Below are 23,342 nucleotides of genomic sequence, written 5' to 3'. Positions count from 1 at the left end.
TGCATCACCTTTCTCTATTCCATCATATTCAGAGTGTTCAGTTCAATCTTGTTCTGTTACATTACTTACATTGCCTTATTTAGCAGTCCAAGACCAGAGAGTGATTCAGCTGATACACAGTCTGAACAGGACAGTTCTTTGGTAAACTCTTATACGCTACAACATATACACAAGTGACAGTCACACAATGCACACTGGTGCCCTAACTTATACAGGTCACTGGAGGAAGCTGCCAAGTAGACAAATGTCAGAACAACAATCTCAACACCAATAGTGCTGCCAAAGGCCAGGTTGCAGTGAAGGTCACAGTACACCAATTTCTTACACACCTGTGGGTGAGAAACCCATTTGAGATAACTGGTATCAAACATCTGTGTGAGTTCGAATTCCAAGCCCGTGATTGGCTACTCCGTGGTGATGACCTGAGGTCAGATGATGACAGACAACTTTCCTGAGTGTAAGTCATTTATAAGTTGCTCGTGCTTCAGACGAATGTTCACCTACGTCTGTATATTGAACAACAGGGCCATGTAATTAATAATAAAAATAAACAAACTCGTCCTCATCTGTGAGTTTGTTTGTTATCATTATCAGTTACATTATCTGTTGTTATGTCAACATTATCATTTTTCAGAGTGTAAACCCCTGGATGCCACAGCGACACATATATCCCTCCTCTTCAACTTTGAAATCGAATATAATTCAAAATACATCACACAAACTAATACACTTCACAGTTTTGAATTCCACCTTCTGTTTATCATTTACTGTCATTTTAGGCAAAGCAAAATTACTGAAAGTGACTTCTGAAAATGTGGTACATTGTAAATGTCGCCAAATCACAATTCACAGCGTTATTTACTGTGTGTTTAGAAATCAAAATCTCGGATGTTTAATTAAAGCAGAAAAATAGCATATTAGTGATCACGGGTATCAAATCACTAATGATAATTCTGAAATGTCTCTGATAAGCCTAGAATTGTTAAGAATAGTTTGGAAAATATGCATAAATGAACGCCGAAGTGTACGTTCCACCATATTGGATTGTGTTTACAAAATGCCGGTTATGAGACGCCTAATCGATCAGGTATATTTCAAACTCAGCTGTTATACATGCATCCCTGAATTCCTCATACATTTTAGAAACAAATGACAAATGGTCTTTGTCACCAATGGAAATTATCTAGATGAAATCATGCGAAATAAATTAGGTATGGAAACGAAAACTGTGCTCGGAAAACTGTACTTGATGAAATGTACACAAAGCAAAATTCCGATTTTATACTGTGTAGCATTATTACTATGATATTTTCGTCTAGTTGTTGCATACATTGGCTCGATCACGCATTTGAGAATATTCATGGGAAGAGTATCGTTGCCCTTATTATGGAATTCCACATATATACATTACAATGATGTGGTAAATTCAACAGAAGCCATAAAAGTGTCCATCCTGTGTGACGCTATATCACGCACAATGACGACGGTAGTTATCTGCATTTCTGACTAAATCTCTTTGTTACATTGGAAAACATGGTAAACAAATAACTACGCAGATTGTCAGAATGTTTCTGATTACTTACGTGACACATTTATGTATATACGATCCCTCAATTAAAGAAAATCCTCTGGAAATCCCATGTACTGTTGTCAGTGAAACACGCCATTTTGTAAAAGTCGGCCACCGGCAGTGATGTCATACAGAAGTAAACATTGTTGTACATACTTAGTCACTTCTTTTAGGTGTAAACTTTTAAATCAGCACCCAGCGTGTTCTTTGTATTGTCTAGTTTGCACTTTCATCATCGCCTTGATAATCCACAGATATGGCGGAAACCTTTTTGTGTAGGGTCACATTATTTATGAGTAGTAAGTAGTACATAGAATGACGTCACTTATGACAGTGGTGTTATGTATTAATGTGCTACTGCAATCATGAGAATAGACAAAATGCATCACTTTGATGCTAAAAAGGTGCGATTTTAGGGTGTGTAAGAAACAGATTACTGCACTCGTGCCTGTCAGATACCATTGATAACTCGTTGTAAGATCAATGGTATCTGACAGACAAACGTGTAGCAATCTCTATATCACATACATGCAATCACCCCATCTCAGTTAATGAAATGGCTAATTAAACAAATACCGTGATCCTCTATGCATGACACTGGGGTGTATAAACTAACTGCTATTATCCATAAGCAAAATATTGTGATACTCAAGCTTTACATTCCCTCTACCATGACTCAAGTGCATCAGTATGGCACCCAGTAAGCATGTCATAATGGCATAAATAGTGCTACCAGTTACTCGGGCAATATAGCACATAACACACTTTTTGAGATAACCGTTACAATTCCAAGACAATATGTTCAACATTGGAGTAAGCTGTAATTAATGCTGATACACAATACATAATGGTGTTATGATCAACAAGAATTCAATGTCCAGTAGTTTCAGATGTACTGGCCTTAAAACCAAGTGAGGGACAATGTTGATCTGCCCAAGACGAGAGAAAGCGAAGCCCTGGGCCAGCAAACACATTTCTCTTTGAACACTGTTAATGGTTAGCCTGTGTCTTCCAAGTGAAGAGCTGTCAGGTCTGTCAGGAACACAACAGATGTACAAGATACACACACACTATGGTCAAGTCGCCTCCGGTCGTCGGGTCTGTACTATTCTAGGTCTGTTGGGGTCATTATAACCCTCTGGGTCCTCACAGATGTGGACAACGATGCCAGGTTGAGATTCTGATGGTGGGTGGAGTTCATGGGATTCACCTGTGGGAGGAGGACACATACTGTACATTCATGTAAGGTGTTCACATAAAATATGTGTAAGTAAATCATGGTATCATGGTATCATGGAAGCAATATTCCAGCCATATCATGGCGAGAGACACACATGGACTTCACACATTCTACCAATATGAAGACTCAAACCTGGGTTCCTTGAGTGATGAAATACCCCATCACCCCTGCAGGAGCATTCTGAACCAAGGTATCCTACTTTCACAAGCTATTTAAAAACATGACTATTATCTGCACCAATCTAAAAAAAAAATCACAAAGTCTTATATTCAGTCTTTATTTAAGAAATAAATGACGAGTGGGTGTTGTTTATCGTACAATAAAACACTGCAGGGAGAATAAACCATGAGGGCGCAGCCATGAGGCATATATTTCTTATATGAGATATCAACATTATGTACAACCTCTTGATGTTGATAAAATGAACAAGCTTTAAAAATATTTACCCAAATTTTAATAATGATGACTACCTGAATAGAAACAGACCCGGAAATGTCCGAAAAGAACATTTTACGCACAGGTGGGTTAAGTTAGGTATTTCCCGCATATTCTCACAATCCTCATGTCAATTATCTGTACCTTTTCTCCTAATACCAGGGCTCCAGATAATTTCAGCATCTGGAGTACGTACTCCTCATTATTTCAATATAGGAGTACTGGCAAAGTAAAGAGTACACCTAGAGAACTGAACGGAATTTAATGGATTAATCCTGTATTTCATCTTAGATATGCAATACAGCATTTTTACTCTTGTGTAAACTGGACAATAAAAAATAAATAATACTTATTTTCGTTGTACATGTATGTCTATTGTTATAATGTGCACTTCCCTCCAGGGTATTCAGTATTTTTGGGGGGGAAATTGGAGTATTATGAGCAGAATGTTTTACTTTTAGCAAATTCAGGTAAACGAACAGGTGCATATTTTTTATCCGTACATACACAGATGCAGCCTTTATCTGGAGCCCTGTTATACCGATTGTCATATTTCTCCCACATTTAGATACGATCATTCAACCATTGCGTTTACCTGCATAGCCCAGCTACTTCTATGGGGAAAATTTACTAGAAACTTCCCTCTAAAAAAATAACATTGTTCAATATATGATGTCATGAAGTTGAGAGCACATACTGCAAATCTTGAAATTAAGGCAAGCGTGAATTAAATGCAAATATGAGTGGTCTTTGTTCACATTAATGAAACTTCTCATTTATGTCTCCAAAATGACTATTAACAATAGTGAGTTAGTTAAAATTTAATGTCGCATCGGCATAATTTCAGCCATATAGCAACTCTATCAACATTGAGACGGCCTCACTGCACACTTTAGATAGCGGAAATACCAACTTGAATATATACACAAACACTGTTTATTGAGCAGCAGTTGCAACAAGTCCATAACAATGTTGTTTAAAGAATAGGAGTTACACATTGGGTGTCCGGTGAGTTATCACTGCTGTGGTCAAGAGTTCTACCCACTCATGTCAGGCATCACTGACCACTCCAATCAGCGAACTGTTGTTGGTCCAATTATTTTATTGCCTGATAGGCATTACTAAGAAACTGACTGATGACAAAATAGACACAATATATGGATAACAACTTCTTTAATACTGTATAGGTGACGTTTTGGTATAGATCCTTATACGGTGGTCTTGCTTGACAAGTTGTTATAAATAAATTGTGTCCATTCTTTTTATTGCCTTTGAATTTCTATGATGCAAGTCAACTGAATAAACATATAAACTGTGAGTTGTTGTTAGGAAAACACTGTTTATTGTTATTACGGAAGTGCTTTACTCAGTGCTAATAAGCGGTGCTATTTGCTGTTTGATTGGATTAAGGTAAGAATATGTATCATTCCACTGGGAATGGGGTGAGGGGATTTTGAGTCGCATTTTTGGCTAGGGGTCAGCAGTCGTATTAATTTGGACACGCATCAATTTTAAGATTTACAGTATTCAAATCTCCAGAAATGACATCATGATAGAACAATGTTTTATCATGAAATAAACCAGGCTTCGTACTTCATTGTTCTTTGTGATTTATCACGTAGCTATCTTATATATGTTGACAACATTAGGCCACAATAAATAAACTATAGAAGTGTTTGCATTACATAAGCAGTAGGGGTGACTATTGGTCTGGAAATCACTATTGCGATAACTATTGATATTGCAAGCAACCATTGCGATAAATATCGATAGTTTTCAGTGTATCATTTTAGATGGATTTAAGAGTTGAATTAAACCTTGGAACTGAAGTTTCCTTTGAATGTGATAACCATAACAACAAATAAAAAGTAAAGTTTGAGATATGACTAATTTGTTTTTTCTTTACCCTAATAATTTAAGAAAAAGAAACTTCCACATTACCATGTGTAAATTACTACCACTTATGATCAAAAGAAATGCAAATTTAAACAGCATTGCGTGTATATTGATATGGTAAATACAATCGAAACTATCGATATTCCTAACTGAAATAGATACTACTGATTGGAAACTGATTTAACAATCAATTTATTGACTTTAAGTGCTTACCAATAGCAACATATCGATATTCCGATTTATTGTGACACCCCTAATAAGCAGGCCCATCACCACATTTCCTGATTCAGTGATTGCCTCCAAGACTGTGCCTCTAACTACCTTTAATAACAAGAAAGTTATGAGTACAAGTGACATCACTTCTGGTTTAGGAAAACATATGCCCAATGCAGAAGGACGTTATAAACAAGTCCCCATGCCTGTAGCTACCTTAATAACAAACATATCTCACATATTCACATGACCTTTTTCAATCTGGGCCGCACCCTAAGGATGACATGTACCAGTTTCATTGACCTACAGTAAAACCTTCTCGAGTTAGGCGATAAACAAAGCTTTTAATCAGGATATGACCATCAGGATGACCTTGACCCTTGACATGAGCGATCAATGTGCCAAAGTGATTCCCCTGGGTCATAAAGGATATTTACATGATATGATGTCCCTGAGATATCCATGCACCACATGGTTTCAAACATCACCTACTTCTGATATAAAGATGACTGTCGTCACTTGTCTTACATGAGTATTTGAACAATACACTACATGCCCACGACTTTTTAAAACAAAAAGACAAAATTAAAATGGCAAACATACTTTCAGAATTACCCTCACTGTGCCTTTGACATTTAGGCCAGTAGGAAAATCCCCTAATTTAATTACACCTAGACAATTTCGATAACAGACAAATATTTATGCCAAAGGTATTCTCATGTTCATATGTCATTACCATAAAAACCCAACCAAAATCAACCTCTGGCAAAGTTGTTAAATTTGAGTTTGATTTCCAGTCAAATTTGATCAATGACTTTCTTTGCATGTAAAGTAGTTGTCCATAAAGTAGTATCTGTAGGAACCAAAACAAGATGGCACCCACTGGTGGTCTCTCCAGCTCATAGAGGTTTTGTGTCAACACATCACTCCAAGAACATGTCATCAACAACACATAGGAGCTCTGGTAAGTATTTTATATGCAGAGTCCTTAGCATAGAGTAATTTTACTATTTTAATTGAAGTATTTGCTTTATTCGAGTTCATTCCATCACAGTTTTGACAGATCTTCTTGATAGCATTGTATGGTATTTGCATCTGTTGAAAAGAAATTAATTTAAACTGTGTTTGTAACACAACTAAGATATGTTTTTCCCATCTGTTATTTACCCTACAGAGAACTTAGAATATAAATAAATATGTTTGGGGGGCTGTAAACCCATACATCGGACACTTGTATGCTAGCAGACAGCTTTTCCTTGTATGCGACAAACTTAACGACTGGTTACATATATGATGACTTCAGGTGGCCCTACACTGAAATGCTTTGTGGGGGGAATAATGTACATTTTTGTTACTTTTAAATAAATATATGTTTGTTCAAATACACAGATATCATAGTAAATAGATGTGTAACACTTCATATTCATTTTATAAAATGGGTAAACACAGGAACATTAGTATAAACAAAACCCCAAAATTCTATTTCTAATCTCTGTACAATGCATTTATCATTGCATAAACAAATTTCAATGCCTTGAATGAAACTGTGTGATAAGGTAGGTACCGTTATATACCAATATTCATGTAAACATAAATTTAATGTGTTGGGGTAAGGGAAAGGCAGTGCACAATGGACAGTTGTCCATTAGCCTTGGGGTTGGGGGGGATCAGGAAATTGAACGTTTGTTCCCTAGACCGGGCAGGTAGCCCGGCACACAGAAGCTATGCCCAATTTTTTTTAATTGGAACTTTTGACAAAAATGAAATGTTTCACTAATTTTCTTCCATGTAATTTTGGGTGGTGCACATACATTATGAACACATTTTCAAGATGCAATCCTGGTACTATGCAACATTTTAACACATGATAATATTTTTTAAATTGCATACTATTTTTGTAAAAATTATTATTTGTATTGTTTTAATTCCAGGTGCTGCTGACCACTGCTGTGTTCTGTGTGGTGTTGATGGAGCTGATGTGTAACTGTCTTCAAAAGGACTTTCATCTTTGATTGCAGTATCAATGAAACGTGAAGATGACATTCACACTCAGATTACAGTGAATAATGACTACATGTATTTTGTACATGAGAGTTGTCGAAAGACATACACAGCAAACAAGAACATTTACAAAGCCATCAAAACTCAGTCCACTGCCACATGTTTTGCGAACTCTGAACTCCAATATCAACTTTGAAACTCATTGTTTAATATGTGCCAAAGAAATTGATTTTGTTAAGGGACGTTGTTATCCAAGCCAGTCCTCTGCTGTGAGCAGTATTGAGTATGTCAGCAATATTGGAAAAACAATCATCTTACAAAATACACTGTTACAAGTTTGTAACCAGAGACTTGATAAAGAATCAGTAGAAATCAAGGCTAGGATTGCAATGGCAGGTGATATTCATGCAGTTGAGGCTAAATATCATAGACCATGCATGCAGAAGTTCTTGTCAGCACGAGGTAAAAGTGAGACCAATACCAAAAATGAGGACACAGCCAACAGTACTGCTTTCTCAGCATTATGCAGGTGGTTATCCTGCCAACAAAACAGTCAGTTCACTATACAGGATTTGCAGAGCAGGCTGGCATCTTATCTTGCCGAAGATGTGGAACCATACAGCATTAAACATCTGCAGCGCTGTCTTCTTGAACACTTTGGTGCAAAGGTGACTATAGCAGAAGTTGAAGGAAGAGCAAATGTTGTTACTTTTGTTGACAAAGCAGCAACTATTCTGCAAAACTCCTATCATGAAGATGACAGTGATAAAGATGACACATTGCAACAAGCCAGAATGTTAGGGTGTCATATCAGAAAGCGTTTGGAAGGTCTCAAGAAGACAAGACTTGTTTTATCCTTGTCCTCAAGACATTGACATTGACAAACTTGAGAATGAGGTTCCTGATGTCCTCCTTGTATTTGTGAGAAGTCTAATGAGAAAAGCAACCACAGAAACTGCCTTTGAAAAACAACGACTTGAAGTTGTTTCTCTTTGTCATGCATTGATGCAAGCTTCAGCTCCAAATCCTTATCTATCACCTTTGATGCTCTCCACTGGCCTTTTCATCCACCAAACAACAAGATCCAGAGTGCTGCTGAATGTTTTGTCTAGTCTTGGCTTCTCTGTGTCTTATGATCAAGTAATGGATTTTGAGAAATCAGCTGTAGTAAGCGAGTCTGTTGAAGATCTTCCACCTGGAATCGAGGCACAGGACCAAGGTGGTGGTTTTTGTCAGTGGGTGGCTGACAACTTTGACTACAATGAGGACACTGTTACTGGACACAATTCAACACATGTCATGGGTATTATTGCTTGCCAAACCCCAGCTTCCAAGCAAACAATTACTGTTCAGCGTAAGAAGAAAACATCTGCTGATATTGCATCTTCTGGTGACTTTGGTCATATAATACAACCGTATAGGCAATCCAACAAAAATCTCATGTCCAAGATAGTGTTCCAGCAGCTCGAACCAGTCGAAGTTGGTTCTTTGGAAGAGTATCTGAAGCTAGACACCTTATGGATGCTGTCAAATGCCCGTTTCCAAGTATCACTGAGTTGGCAAGGCTTCATGGCAGAAATTACAGAAGGTGAATGTTTGTGCTCCTCAATTGTGTACCATCCAATGATACCTCTTAACCCTCAAACGAATGAGGCTGTACATAGCACACTGGTTTTCATTGATAAGCAAAGACAAAAAGCTAGACAATGTTGTGCAATGCTCACCTTTGACCAAGCACTCTATGCGAAGGCATATAAAATTATAGCTGACAATCCTGTTGAATTTCAACATGTTCAACTTCGTCTTGGAGGTTTTCATCAGCTGATGTCTTTTCTTGGGGCAGGTTGTAAAGCTATGGAAGGCTGTGGACCTAATGAAGCTTGGGCTACTGTATATTCCCGAAATTCCATTCCCAAAATGGTGGAAGGAAAGGCTTATACAAAGACACTTAGAGCATGTCTTCTCACCTGTGCTGCTTTGCACATACTTCTTTTGATGCCTGAAGGAGATATTGCTGAAGACGATAATTCAGCTGAAATGGAAGACAACAATGATAGTTCAGTCAGTCAGAATGAAACACTGCAGAATTTCATTTCAAGAAGTCCAGATGTTGATCAGATTTTTACAGAGTTGGAACTCTTGAATAAGCAGCTTATGGAACATAATCAGTCTATCACCCATGTGATGAACAACAACATCATGACAGAAGTATCAACAAGATTACAAAGTACAAAGTAGAAACTACAAGAATCAACGACTGCAAATTTGTGGCTGAATTTTCTGGACTTTGTGTCTGTTGTCTGTATGTTCATCAGAGCTGAGCGCACAGGGAACTGGCAGCTTCATCTAAAAGCATCACAAGATATGCTACCCTGGTTTGCTGCTACAGGACATAACAACTATGCCAAGTATTGCAGGCTGTATTTACAGGATTTCAAAAGTCCATGTCCATGCCTTGAAAGTCCCCTTAAAAATGGCCTCTTCACAGTCCGTCGTAACAGCAACCTGTTCTGGAGTGGCACGTGGAGTGATATGACCATAGAACAGTCACTGATGAGGGCTGGAAAGACTCAAGGTGGACTTATCAATATCACTCACAGGGAAGGTGCAAGAACAAAGTGGCTGTTGTCAGCACATGTCACTGCTCAGTATACTGACTCTTTGAGATCCTTGACGAAAACAACCAACAGCTCATGGTCAGATCAGCATCGTGAAATGAATGTAGGACGAATCAGTCAAGACTTCAGGGATATGCAGATTATCCTAGGCTATCTCAGGACCCATAACCCATTTCAAGGTGGAGAAAATTCCCAGCTGAGAAACATTGCCACAGGCCTGATTGCTGATGATCGAGTCAACGTTGACAAGCTGGTCAGAATTGGTAACTCCATTCAAGACAGCATCAATGAGAAGAAGTTTGGAGATGTCATATTAAAAAAAAGCAACCAACTGTTACATTTGCTGTGATGAAAAAGGCAGTGAATTTAAAAGACGGTGAAAAAATTCATATGTCTTCTGCTGAGATGTACCAACGTCTGTTGTCGATTGCCTATGTTTCAGGACCTCCACCTTCATCTGTGTTCAGCTTTGAACTTGCAGCTGTTTCACCAGCTCTCTTCTATGAAGATGGCACTATGCGAAAATCCCAAAAGTCTCAACTTTCCCAACACATCATAAAGTTGAATCCGAACATTGTCGTTACTAGTGACATCATCCCTGGAATTACAGTTGTTGACGGATGTGCTGTGCTTCAACAAATGAAATGGCCCAAAATAGGCACCCTTCACAATGTGTGTCGTGCTTATACCAACACATTAGCACACAAAACAACAGATTGATTTCCTCTTCTGGTAGTGTTTGACAGTTATGAAGTTCAGACAAAAAAAGAACAAGAGCAGAAGCGTCGCAGACTAATGAAGGACACAGATGCTGATGTGGTAGTAAACCCCGAAACCCCTGTACCCTCTGACCAAAGCAGTTTTCTTGCCAAACAAACAAACAGAATACTATCAATCTATTATCTGAATATCTTAAGGATTCTGATATCTCTGTACAACATGCAGGAAGTGAAGGGGATGCTGACGTTGTCATTGTTAGAGAGGCAGTCAAGTTATCTGACACACACAACACAGTACATGTTGTTTCAGATGATACAGATGTTCTTGTCTTGCTGATGCACCATGTCGATCCCAAATCTGATGTATATATGAAGACAAAAACACAAACAATATCAATACAAGAAGCACAGCGTTCAATTGGTTATCATCAGTACCAATTGTTGCCCTTTTTGCATGCTGTTTCTGGATGTGACACTACATCTTCTGTATTTGGCTTTGGTAAAGTGAAGCATATGAAGTACCTTTCTTCATCACCTGAACTTCAAACAGCAGTCAAAGTGTTAGGTGAGGATGATGAGCCATTGGATGATGTGAAGAAAGCAGGAGAGAGGTATGTTTCTGGACTATACATTGGTGGAAAGTATGGAAGATCTTTAGATGACCTGCAATACCTGAACATCATATCTACTAGATATATAGAGAATCTCACCTGAGTGTCTTTTGATATCAAATATATCAACACGAGTTGATAAAAGTGGAAAAATTCCGAGGCTTGCCGAGGATTTTTGCCACTTTTATCAACGAGTGTTGATATATTTGATATCAAAAGACACGAGGGAGAGATTTTATTTATCATCCAACATCATTCTTCAAACTTTTTCAATTTGTAGACAGTAATTAGCAGTGTTTTCAGTGTAAAAAGTACTGCTAACAGCTTCAGTAGCAGAGCCATTAGTGATGTCATTTGATTGTGACGTCATGGTAACTGGTGACGTCACAATGGTCTGCAAAGCATTGTGATGTAATTTCACTGCAGCGATATCTACAGTGTAGATATCGCTTGATCTAATCCAAGCAATATCTCCTGTGGAAGCCAGTTTTGGATGATAAATTCCTGTTGAACGCATGCCGCCAACATCAAGAGCTTGCTACTTCCATTCCCTGCGAGTTCGTCTGCAGGTCCACACATGGTCGTCATCTTGAAACGTTACATGACAAGGAAAGGTTTGGGTTCAGAAACACTCATGGACATTTACTCCCAGTGATCACTGATAAAGACCCTGCTCCACCAGACCTACTGAAGGAGATTAGATGTTCATGCAAGAGCTCCAAAAGACTATGTACTTCTTGCAGCTGCTTCAAAATGAGAATTCCGTTTAGCATCCATTGCAAATGTGAAAGTGCGTGTGAAAACGGAATTCTTGTTGATGATAGTCTATAATTGATTAACAGGTCCATCTGCTACAACAGGAAGTGTGAACAGCATATATACATGCACAGATTGTGAAACTGTTTGAAGAGCTATCAAGTTGTTACCAACTACTCTACACAAGTTCATTTTGATCGTCAAAAACTGATAAAAAAAAACTTGACATTTTTATGATTATGGGAGCATGTCTGTCTGACAATGGATATGTCACCTTGACTTAATTTGGAATGGACCTTTTGCTGCTTCTAATTATTTACTAAAATTATTAAGTTGCTGCAAACATTCAAGTAGGAATGAAGAATACCAACATTTTGACAGTTGATGCAAGTATGTTTAAAGGGAGACAACTCAAGTATGGCCTTGCCACACATCACCTCGTTTATTGTTAATTTTCTTAATAATTAATCCCAATTCAATTTTCTATCATCATAATCTGTATTTGTTCACCAAATATGGCAAATAATCACCATTATGTGTTTAAAGACATCCTGATTAAAGCCTCCATGAAGAAACCATTTTCCCCTTTTTCTACCATATTCGTCCCGATAAATAAAATGGTTAAAAATATATTTGCCAGAGGTTGATTTTGGTTGGGTTTGGTATGGTGTGACAGAATATGTAGATGATTCATTTTAATATAAAATTTGTATGTTATCAAAAATGTCTAGGTGTTTCAATATTATTACTGGCCTAATTATACAGAGATCACACAAACTTTTTCATACAGCTTCTCTGTCCCAAGGTTGTCACATACCAAATTTCATTGACATATTTTGTAAATGCTTCTCAAGTCATCATTAAAACTAACTTTTCTTCAGGCTATGACCTTGAGGAAGACCTTGACCTTTGACACAACTGATTCAAAAACAAAGTGCTGCAGTGACGATGGTTAAATTTAGATAAAATCTTTCACATGATAGACATGCTTAATTATTAGATTCTCATTTACAATTCAGCTTTCGACCTGCTTAGTACCAGATCACATTGATGTACCTGTGCTGTTGTATTTATTCTTTTGAAATGACCCAAGATGAAAGATAGAAGTGATGATCTGCTACAGTACATCAGTTTAATGTAGGAGTACCAGGAAGACTGACCAGGAGCTAGCTGTGCAATGGCTGCCAGGAGATCATAGTTGATGACAGGGTGAGACTCCTGTACTTGTTCCCACCCCACTGGGGGGGATGCAGGGGGCGAGATGAGGAACTGCTTCTCCATGGGTGGGGGCTTCAGGTGTGGGGAATCATCACAAGTCGTCTGTTTGGCCTACAACAAATGCATCAAGCAACAATATGAGCAACTGTTCCAACTAGAATTTAGAAAACCATTCCTAGCAACTTTTTCACCAGTCATGATTCCAAAGCACAATTGCTGAACTTAAAACATTTCACAAACATCTTTAGAACGTAGTCTAATTTTAAATGATAACTTGCCACTTTCCAAAAAAAAGAGTATTGTGTGCTTTGATGTCCAAATCCTTTAGTACGCATGTGCAAAAAACTGTCAAATCAGTTGTTATATTACAATACATATAAGCCACTGTCAAGAAATCATTGTCTCCAGTGTGGTACAACTAAGACAGTATGACTAAAACAGCATAAAGATAAGACAGTAAACATCAGTACATGTGTGCTTATGTTATAATGTTCCCTTGCATATATGCCAAGTTATATTGTAATCATACTTATTTCAACAATATTTTTGCTGGTCAGAACTTTCTAATGTAGAAAGCATTCAATAGTCAGGTACATAATATACACTCCTTGACTTTGTTTCCAAGTGTATTTATAATGTTTAAATATTTCTAACAAAATATATTTCAAAAGAAATGAAAAGAAGTAACTTGTCTGGTTTTTTTATTTACAGTCGACAGTTTTCACTTAAATCTCATATTGAAATGGCAAACTAGTTTTTTTCAGTTGTAAACTTAGCAAAGAAATGTGTAAACATAGTTTCAAGCATGTATTATTATTTTTTAGGCATTTCAAACATGTATGACTGTAGTTGATCTGACCCTCAGAATTTAAAATATTTGTAATGGAGAGACTGATGTTCACAGTATTTCAACAAATATATCAGAGTTATACCATCCATCATTTTCTAGGCACACTAATTGTGTATATTTGTGTCTCTAATTTGGCCATTAAATTTTCAAGGTATACAGTGAATATACACTGAATTAACAAATGGTTATTTAGTATTGTCTTTTTTGTTGCAAATTTACCTGAGCAAAGTAACACTTGATGATGGTGCCAAGAAATTCAGCTTGATGCAGGTGTATTCGTGCTTTTGCTGCCAGCTCGGGACTGATAAAGTTAATGCGAACTCTGCGGAAGCTCTTGAGGTATTGAAAAGTCACACTTGGATCAAATTCACAAAACAGGTTCTCAAACTGTTCCTGAAATATGAAGTAAAGAAGATTTCATATAATATCACAGATTAAATCATTATATATATGTACCTACATCTTCCAGAGGCAAGTGAGTTAACTGACTATAAAAGTCAAGTTTCCACCCTGCCGAACAAGGCTGGTATTAAGGAGTTAAATTTTGGTGGACGAAAGAGTCTATGCATAGTCCAATAAAAATCGTTCGTCCGAATGGTAAACTGTCACGCAGATTTCGGTCGATTGCAGAATTTGCAAAGCATGTGCACTGCCAACTTGTTGTCAACAGATAGTTTCTTAATCAAGGTGCTCACATGATTTGATGCACATCGCGATGTAAGACTCGTTTTATCACAATATAGATCTTAATTATCGATCAGATCGTCTTAACTGGGACAGAAGGGACATAACTCGTAATAGCCACTGGTGACTCTATGATCAAGCCCAGAAATTCCAGCCTAGGTCGGCAAGGGTGGAAAATGGACTGTTAAAGTCAGTTAACTCTCTTGCCTCTGGAAGATGATGTACCTACAGAAAAACGAAATCTTGTAATCACCATCAGTCTCTGAACTCTGTTCGCCAATGATGATCATCTCACAGGTTGTGGTCAAACCAAAATGCTACAGGGGGATTGTTGATTTCTGTAATAACCATGATAACATCTCAATATGCAACTGACTGAGTGCTTTGAACAGTATTCCAACGATATCACGGAGTGACAGCTTAATGTGGGAGGAAAGCTTCAAGTGATGCAGGTCTTAGACATTGACAACTTTGATGATACACATGAGCATGGGTATGGTGCACAGAATGTGGGCAAACATATAAATTTGGTTTGTTACAGGTAGAGAGGGTGTCAGATGTTGTGCATGCGCTGGTCATGACGATGAAATTGATTACACCCACATGGACACATGTGTTGCTCATAAGACTATTAAGAGGTCGGTGTGACAAGTCGATACCAGAATTCTCTAAATTTCATTTGCTAGAAGAATTACAAACAAATAAACATATCAATGATAGGAAAGCTTGGTCAAATCATTCATTCTCAAGTTCAAGAATTGGCCTATAATGTCATAAATTACAAGAAGAAAGAATGTACAAATAAATCTCAAGCATAGTCAATAGCTAGCATTGCCACTGGTCTGTCTGTGTCTACACTAAGGCACATCAGAGCAGAAAGTATCGCTAGTGACAAAGGCAAGAGTAGTTTCATTTGCCCAAGTAAGTCGCAAAAATCATCCAGTGACCAAATGCCATCTTGCAAAAGAATTCTGTAATACATGTAACTCTTAATAATTTCATTTCCAATTAATCAAACTATTTTGGTAAATGGTTTGGGAACTTTGGGTACAGGAAAACACCTCTCGAACATATTCTTTAATGTGCACTTAACCAGTGCTTTTGAAGTCTGATGCTTAATCAGGATGGATTCTAAAAGATTTTTCCTGAGGTATTATCAAATAATAGGTTATTTCACAGCTATAGCATCAGTGCCACCTGCAAGCCAAATGAACATAATTGGAGCTTACATTTCCACAACGAATGCAAAGGTGGCATATGCCCTCATTAACTTATTATGTTTATTAGCCTTACTAAACATTAACTATCATGTTTTCTGTATCTTTAGGCGAGCTTTGTGTGTCTAGTGGGAGATTTACGAAGCATTACTTTTGAAAGCTTTAGTTATCAAATAGGTGGAAATGTTTTTGAGATATAAACAGCTTCAGACATGATGGGGATGGCCAATGTGTGTGTCATACCTTCATCTACATAATAAGGTAACAGAATTAAAGGAACAATATACGCTCTTGTAAGTGTTAATCACGATGTTATAGCCAGCAACACAAGCATGAACACAGGGTGTGGCTGTTAAATTCTAGTGAATGAAGTGCCAAAGTAAATAACTTATGACCACGAACACGGTTTACAAGGAAAATAGTCCTATTCCGTTAATACCTTCTCTAGCAGATCATCAAATACTCTTTCTTCAACATTTGTTGCTATGAGAGCGTCCGGTAAATCGCTGACATCGTCCGCCATTTTGATTTCCTCATGCGTCGCGACTAATCGCGGCATTCAGACAAATGTGCGATGAATTGAAATGTATCTTCAAAGGATAAACAAGCCTATGAGTTACGTTAGTGTTTCTGTTAAAGCAGTTCGGGGTTCTCGAAAAATATATCTACGCTCTGACAGTAGTGCTACCATTGAGACTGTGATCTATTTTTATCAGCGAGGGGGTTCCCGTGACGTCACTAACAGCGCCACCTACAGAAGGTGGTCACATTAATTATGGCAGCTTAAATTATCAGATCTTGTGCAGACCTTGCCAACTTTCAAAAGCATACCGCTTAAATCCCAAGATATTCAATATAATATCAAGCTCACAAGTCAAGATTATTTAATCTTAAGTAAGATCCAAACTTAAGGCTGACAACAATTTAAATTTGTAGGAAAACAATCTTCAGGAGTGATGCACTATTCATGACTCCATATGACTACACAAGTTGAATGAGGTTAACATATTCTCCTTTCTGCACTAAATCTTACTGAACTAAAGAAATGTAGAAATAGCTCTTAGGTGGAAAAACAAAATCCGATGAGTTCCCCACGGCGTTCCACCCTGAACCCACAGTCTCTCGCTGTATATATAGCCCGGCCTGATTGGAAGCTCTGCCAATCTAAGTTTTAATTAAAACTCAACGTGCACGTTGGATTATTCTTATTCTTTCATGCGCCTCTTTTTTCTTCCAAAATGTATTTGGCGCAGAAAATAAATATCGTAAAGGATGCGTCTTTAGAGCTAGGTTTAAGGGCACAACACACGTCTTAGGGGGTTAATTGTGCGGAAAACTGAAACACATTGAAGCCACGAACCCCCGACTGGGTTTCACCCTCAACCTTGCGGCCCCTGGCTCTCAAGCCCCGAACTAAAATGGGATTTGAAGCTCTGTCATGGACACCGCTCCATACGATATATTTAGGACCAAAATGGCTCGGCTAAGCTGGTTCAGTAAATAATCGTCGGATCATAGGTTTTCGGACATCATACGTTTTCGGAAGGCCATGGTTATCGCATTACTCGCGCTGTAGCAAAGGGATCTGGCGTCACAGAGACATTGTAAATACTCAGATAATGACCTGTTTTTAGGATAAAGTTATCTTTTATAGATGAGTGAGATACTTTACAGTTGTTATTGTGATTAACGAGAAAATTACAAATGTTTATATTTGCGTCCGAAAACCATAGCAAGGGAATAATTAAACTTCAACGTGCACGTTTGATTATGCCATCTTTGCGGAAGATATGCCCTTCGTAGGTGACTTCCGTTTTGTCGAAAATTTGGTTTGTTTTAGAGTGAGCCCTGCTTTCTTGTTCTTTTGGAATTCTGCCCCGAGGTGACTCAAATATTCCAAAAACGTTTCAGAAAATATTATGTCATTTACATATATTAGAATGTAACACCAATTCATTTCTTTATTGCCGCTTAAATTGTTTGCAAAAATGCCATTGGAGCATGTTTAGGCCAAAAGAGAGGCGATTCCATACAAAAAACCATGTGTTTTGCATCTGATGCCAAAAGTCACTAGCAAAATCAAGCACACTAAAAATATTTGCAGAGGTGGTAGAGGGATAAATACGGCAAAGCGGTAAGAGCTATCATCTTTTAACCATGACAATGGGAGAGTGCCATTCAGAAGAACTGGGTTGAATGATATTGGCTTCAAACAATTCTTGCACCTGAGTAGTTGATGGCAGCGGTACAGGACCGCTCCTGGCCTCTGTTTGGGCGGGTTTTTTTATGACGTCACTTCCGGTTTCCGTTTGGTCACGTGACCTGCGCAGGGCATTGTGGGTCATGCGCGCGCATCAAAGATCGCGGCACTTCCGTTTCCGGCGGCGGCGGCGGACGAGGAGGAGGAGGAAGAGGTTCTTGTTTTTTTGTGTTTGTTTACTTCTTCTCCCACATAGGTGCTGTGGTGCAAAGGCACGGGTGGCCTGCCACCTGTCTCCTGAGAGGACACTGACTGGTGTGGCGATGACATGTGGAGACGATAGATCACTGAGACGAGCTTATAATACACAGTCGACGACCCAGCAACTTTGTTGCTAGGTTCACGTCATGTCGGCGAAGAATCCTGCAACAAAATTTCACAAATCATGTCATCGGGTATGGTGATGTGATTGTAAACTTTGAAGTGCAAGGTCTCGTTCCACAAGGCGATCGTATTGTAGCGCAATGACAGTCGTTCGTCTAAGTTACAGTAGGCGAGTGGCGATCACCTTAGCGCTACGATCAAGTGGAACGGACGTCTGATTTTAAAGGTGAATCGACATGCACAGACATGAACTTGATGAAGGTATATGCCTACGTGATGTATTTCTTGTCTCCATGCAAACATGGTGCCACGCATGACTACAAACAGATGTTTATCCATATGATGATGTCGTTGTCACTCGTCCACGTCGAGAAGTTGGCACTCGTGTATGTTTACATGTGTACTGTCACGCGTGTCTTCAAACAGATGTGGTGTACTTCGTGTCTTCAAACACACATGGTGTACTACGTGTCTCCATGCAAACGTGATGTACTACGTCTCTCCATGTAAAGGTGGTGTCATGTGTGTGTCTTCAAACAGACGTTTATCCATATGATTATGACGTTGTCACTTGTTCATCCCTGTCGCGGAGTTGGCACTCGTGTATGTTTACATGCGTACTGTCACGCGTTTCTCCAGGCACACGTGATGTACTTCCTGTTTCCATGCACACGTGGTGTCACCCGTGTCTCCATGCAAAACGTGGTGCCACTCGTGACTACAAACAGACGTTACTAGAAGTATATATATATATATAGATCGATACACATTCGTGACGTTTGCAAACGTGATGTACTTCGTGTCTCCATGCAAACCAGGTGTCACGGGTGTCTCCATGCAAACGTGGTGTCATGCGTGTCTTCAAACACACGTTTATCAATATGATTATTTATCATATTTATATTTATAAGGATAGAGAGAGATCGATAGACATACGTGGTGTTTGACTCGTGTCTCCAAGCAAACGTGATGCCACTTGTGTACACATACATACATACAAACATACAAACATATATAGAGACGTGGTGTCACTCGTAGGGGTGTGCCTCCAAGAGGACTGGGGGGAGGGTGTGGGTCCTTTGGGATTGTAGTTTGTGTTGACAAAGCAAGCAGGGTGGGTGTCGATTACGTGTGGAGATGATAGATCACTGAGACGAGCTAATAATACACTGCCGATGACCCAGCAACTTTGTTGCTAGGTTGACGTCATATCGCTGGAGGATCTTGCAACAAAATTTCACAAACGACATCATCGGGTATTATGACGTGATTGTAAACTTTGAGGTGCAAGGTAATTGTAGCACAATGGCAGTCGTTCGTCTAAGTGGCGATCACCTTAGCGCTACGATCATGGTGTGGAACGAACGCCTGAATTTCTTAAGGTGAACCAACATGCACAGACATGAACGTGGTGTAGGAGTGCAGGGAGAGGATCGAAATGGTCCCTGTTTTGATTGGTCCAACACGCTGCACGCTGATTGGTCCGTTCCGGCGCCTGACTTGCACCCAGGTTTTCCAAACTGGCCCGACCCTTGTGTTTCTTTTCCATAGGAAAAGTGATGACCAGGTAGCGTCTATTGGTTTAAAGGCACTGACACCCTGTTTCCTCATTGGACGACAACCCAAGCTTCTGATGGGTAACCATTTTTTTATCCTGTTTTTCTCCGTGGGGTGAGCATGCTGATTTCCCACTCCTAAAAAGACAACACAATTCATTTTTTCCACTTTTAGAGTGGATCAAAAGGGCCCCTGTTTTGATGGGTCCAAATGTGACACGCCGATTGATCTGTTTCCGTGCCTGGACCGAGCCTCGTTTTTTTCAAACTGACCCGACCCTTGTGTTTGTTTTTTTCATGGGAAAAAAATACATTTTCCATGGGAGAGAAAGCACAACTCGCTCAGGTGTGGTCTTCTGATTGGTCAAAAACCCAAGCTTCTGATTGGTGTGTGTTTGGTTGACAACTCTGGCTGAAAAACCCAAGAAGAAGAAGAACCAAGAGGAGGAGGAGGGCAGCACACGCAAGGGGACACATCACGGCTAGGGAAAAGAAAACAGGATGGAACCCTCTCAACTCATTCACCCACGAAACTTCAGCGATGTTCATCACCCCAGGAGGAGGAGGAGGGCAAGGGGGAGGATGCCATGGAGGTGGACGCGCCCACCCCGTTAGAGGGGAAGGGGAAGGAGAAGACAAAGACGATGAAGAACACCACTGTCCAGAAGGAGGAGCTTATTTATGTGATGGCACATAATGCACGATCCTATGATTTGCACTTGATCCTGAAGGGCCTGTACCCCCATCTGGTGAAACTCCCCACCAAGATTCGGAATGGACAACAGATTTTACAGGTTACCCTGGGAAGATTGTGTTTCCAAGACAGTTTGAATTTCATACCCTACCCACTGAAAGCATTTCCAAAGAGCTTTGGACCAAATGAACTGAAGAAAGGGTATATTCCACACTTTTTCAATACCGAAGCCAACCAGACCTACAGAGGTCCCTATCCACCAGCCGTCATGTACGATCCCGATGGCATGTCTCCCACGGAACGCACTGCCTTCCTCCAGTGGCATACCCAGGAAGTTCAAGAAGGAGCCTTGTTTGACTTGCAAGAAGAACTCTTAGCCTACTGTCAGAGTGATGTCGACATTTTGAGACGGGGATGCGCTGACTTCCGACAGAACGCTATCAGGACAGTTCTCATGGATCCCTTTGTAGAGGTGATGACAGCCGCTGCATTCACCATGAAATCCTTCCGAAAACACGATCTGAAACCCATTCTTCCACCTCAAGGCTACCAACCCAAGAGAAACTTTTCCCAGGCCTGTATGCACTGGTTAAGTTATCTCATGGAGACGGACCCCGATCTGCACCTCCAGCATGCCAGGAATGGAGGTGAAAAAGAGTTCACGTGTGGAGAGGGCAAACATCGTAAGAGTGTGGATGGCTACGATTCAACGACAGGCACCATCTACGTATTCCTGGGGTGTTTCTGGCATGGGTGTCAGACATGTCACAAGACCAAACATGGAGAACCTCATCCCGTCCTGGGCACGTCGATGGGAGCACGTTATAACGACACCCGCTACCGCCTGAGTCTCTTGAACCAACACCCTGAGGTGAAAAGGGTCGTCACCCTGTGGGAGCACGAGTTTAAAAAAATGCAACAGGAGGACTCCGCATTGCTTGCTTTCTTGCAGGGACCCCACTGTATCCACGTACCTGGACCGCTCAACCCTCTCGACGCCTTCTATGGAGGACGCACCAATGCCACTCGATTATGCTACGAAGCCCAAGAAGGTGAAACCATCAAGTATATCGATATCTGTTCACTTTATCCTTACATTTGCCAATCCCCAACCCTTCTCCATCAACCACCTGTGGACACGTTGTTTGAGCTGAAAGGACTTATCCAATGTCGTGTCCTACCGCCGAAACGACTCTACCATACCCGGTCAAACTCACCCTGCGAGCACACGGACGAAGAGAGGTCTTGGGTGGGCACGTACCCCACCATAGAACTCCATGAAGCCGTGAAGAAGTATGGTTACAAGGTGCTTCAGACCTTCGACGTTTGGCATTTCGACACCTTTGTACAGCATGAACCCGACACCCAGCAAGAAGGACTCTTTGACACCTATATTGATCGTCATTTCAAGGAGAAGCTAGAAGCCAGCAGATACCCCGAGGGATGTACCGATCACAACGCTTACATCCAGGAGATCTATGACAAAGAAGGCATTCGGTTGGACAAGGATCGCATCGAAAAAAAAACAGGACTTCGCACGATTGCCAAGCTCTTTCTTAATTTGCTCTTGGGCAAGTTCGGACAACGGTTAGAAGATAGTCAGAACGTCTATATGAACGATCCTGCACAGTACTTTGCCTTGCGGAGGGATGACCGAAATACCATCGAGGATGTCACCGTTGTCAACGAACACATGATGGAAGTGACCTATACCCACAAGGAAGAATTCCAAACCTCTCATTCTCATTTCAATGTCGCCATAGCTGCTTGGGTCACTGCACAAGCGCGTCTCAAGCTGTACGAGACCCTCGCCCTGGTGGGTCGCAGGGTCTTGTACTTTGACACGGACAGCGTCATTTACATTCATCGACCCCACGACACGAATTCAGATTTTGGCCATTCGTTGGTTGAGTTTACAGACGAACTGGACGGAAACACCATCAAGATGTTTGTATCAGGAGGCCCAAAAAACCATGGCTTTGAGTTAATGAACCCCAGACCTGATGGAACACTCACGACCTGCAAAGGGTTCACCAACAACACCTCAACTTTGACACCATGAAAGGACTGATACTGGGACAACGGCCTGGGAAGGAGGGGGAAAAAATCAGCTTGGATTACCCGCATCAAATCATTCGAAAAGGACCTCGGCACGGGAACGCTCTTGTGACCTGACCCACCCGAAAAGACTACCGCACCGTTAACGACAAGCGACGCTCGTCTACGACGAAATCACAGAGCTGCCTGTAGACACGCTCCCCTTTGGGTACAGAGACGACTCGATCATTTTTTTATTTCATACCATTGGGGTGTCACAACGGATTGAAAATGAACCGACATGGACACCTACAGAAAAAACAGATCGAAATCTGACCAATCAGAATCCTGGGTTTTTGACCAATCAGAGGCCGCCTTTGCCCTGGGCGACCCTCTGATTGGTCGAAACGAGGTTGTGCTTTCTCTCTCATGGAAAAAAACAT

General features: G+C 40.1%; 2 protein-coding genes across 3 annotated transcripts; one reads left to right on the top strand and one right to left on the bottom strand.

Moving 5' to 3' along the window:
* Positions 1-1,946: 1,946 nt before the first annotated feature.
* Positions 1,947-16,762, bottom strand: LOC124118524 (calcipressin-2-like). Of its 2 annotated transcripts, XM_046480675.1 has the most exons (5): positions 16,468-16,762; positions 15,065-15,149; positions 14,347-14,520; positions 13,220-13,388; positions 1,947-2,780 (listed from the first exon to the last, which is right to left on the bottom strand). In XM_046480675.1, the coding sequence occupies exons 2-5, from the start codon at positions 15,065-15,067 to the stop codon at positions 2,647-2,649; spliced, it is 480 nt and encodes a 159-aa protein (XP_046336631.1). In that variant the 5' UTR covers positions 15,068-15,149; positions 16,468-16,762; the 3' UTR covers positions 1,947-2,646. The 2 variants fall into 2 exon arrangements, with proteins under 2 accessions (XP_046336631.1, XP_046336630.1); XM_046480674.1 differs by lacking the exon at positions 15,065-15,149.
* Positions 16,763-20,050: 3,288 nt separating this feature from the next.
* LOC125373278 lies at positions 20,051-22,924 on the top strand. Its single transcript, XM_048384277.1, has 2 exons — positions 20,051-20,249; positions 20,595-22,924. The coding sequence occupies exons 1-2, from the start codon at positions 20,051-20,053 to the stop codon at positions 22,922-22,924; spliced, it is 2,529 nt and encodes an 842-aa protein (XP_048240234.1).
* The last annotated feature ends 418 nt before the right edge of the window (positions 22,925-23,342 follow it).

This window comes from Haliotis rufescens, unplaced genomic scaffold (genome assembly GCF_023055435.1).
Source record: "Haliotis rufescens isolate VD_foot unplaced genomic scaffold, xgHalRufe1.0.p SCAF_5, whole genome shotgun sequence".
Taxonomy (NCBI): Eukaryota; Metazoa; Mollusca; class Gastropoda; order Lepetellida; family Haliotidae; genus Haliotis; species Haliotis rufescens.
The sequence above is the reverse complement of the archived record's forward strand: the minus strand, read 5'-3'. Positions and strand labels throughout refer to the sequence as shown.

Excerpts from the sequence above, each read along its gene's own strand:
- LOC124118524 (XM_046480674.1), bottom strand. The coding sequence starts at position 16,587 with ATGCCGCGATTAGTCGCGACGCATGAGGAAATCAAAATGGCGGACGAT. Across the intron at positions 13,389-14,346 it reads TCAAGTGTTACTTTGCTCAG|GCCAAACAGACGACTTGTGA; the intron begins GTAAATTTGCAA and ends CATTTGTTGTAG. Across the intron at positions 2,781-13,219 it reads CATTGCACAGCTAGCTCCTG|GTGAATCCCATGAACTCCAC; the intron begins GTCAGTCTTCCT and ends CTCCTCCCACAG.
- LOC125373278 (XM_048384277.1), top strand. The coding sequence starts at position 20,051 with ATGGTCCCTGTTTTGATTGGTCCAACACGCTGCACGCTGATTGGTCCG. Across the intron at positions 20,250-20,594 it reads ACAACCCAAGCTTCTGATGG|AAGAAGAAGAACCAAGAGGA; the intron begins GTAACCATTTTT and ends GAAAAACCCAAG.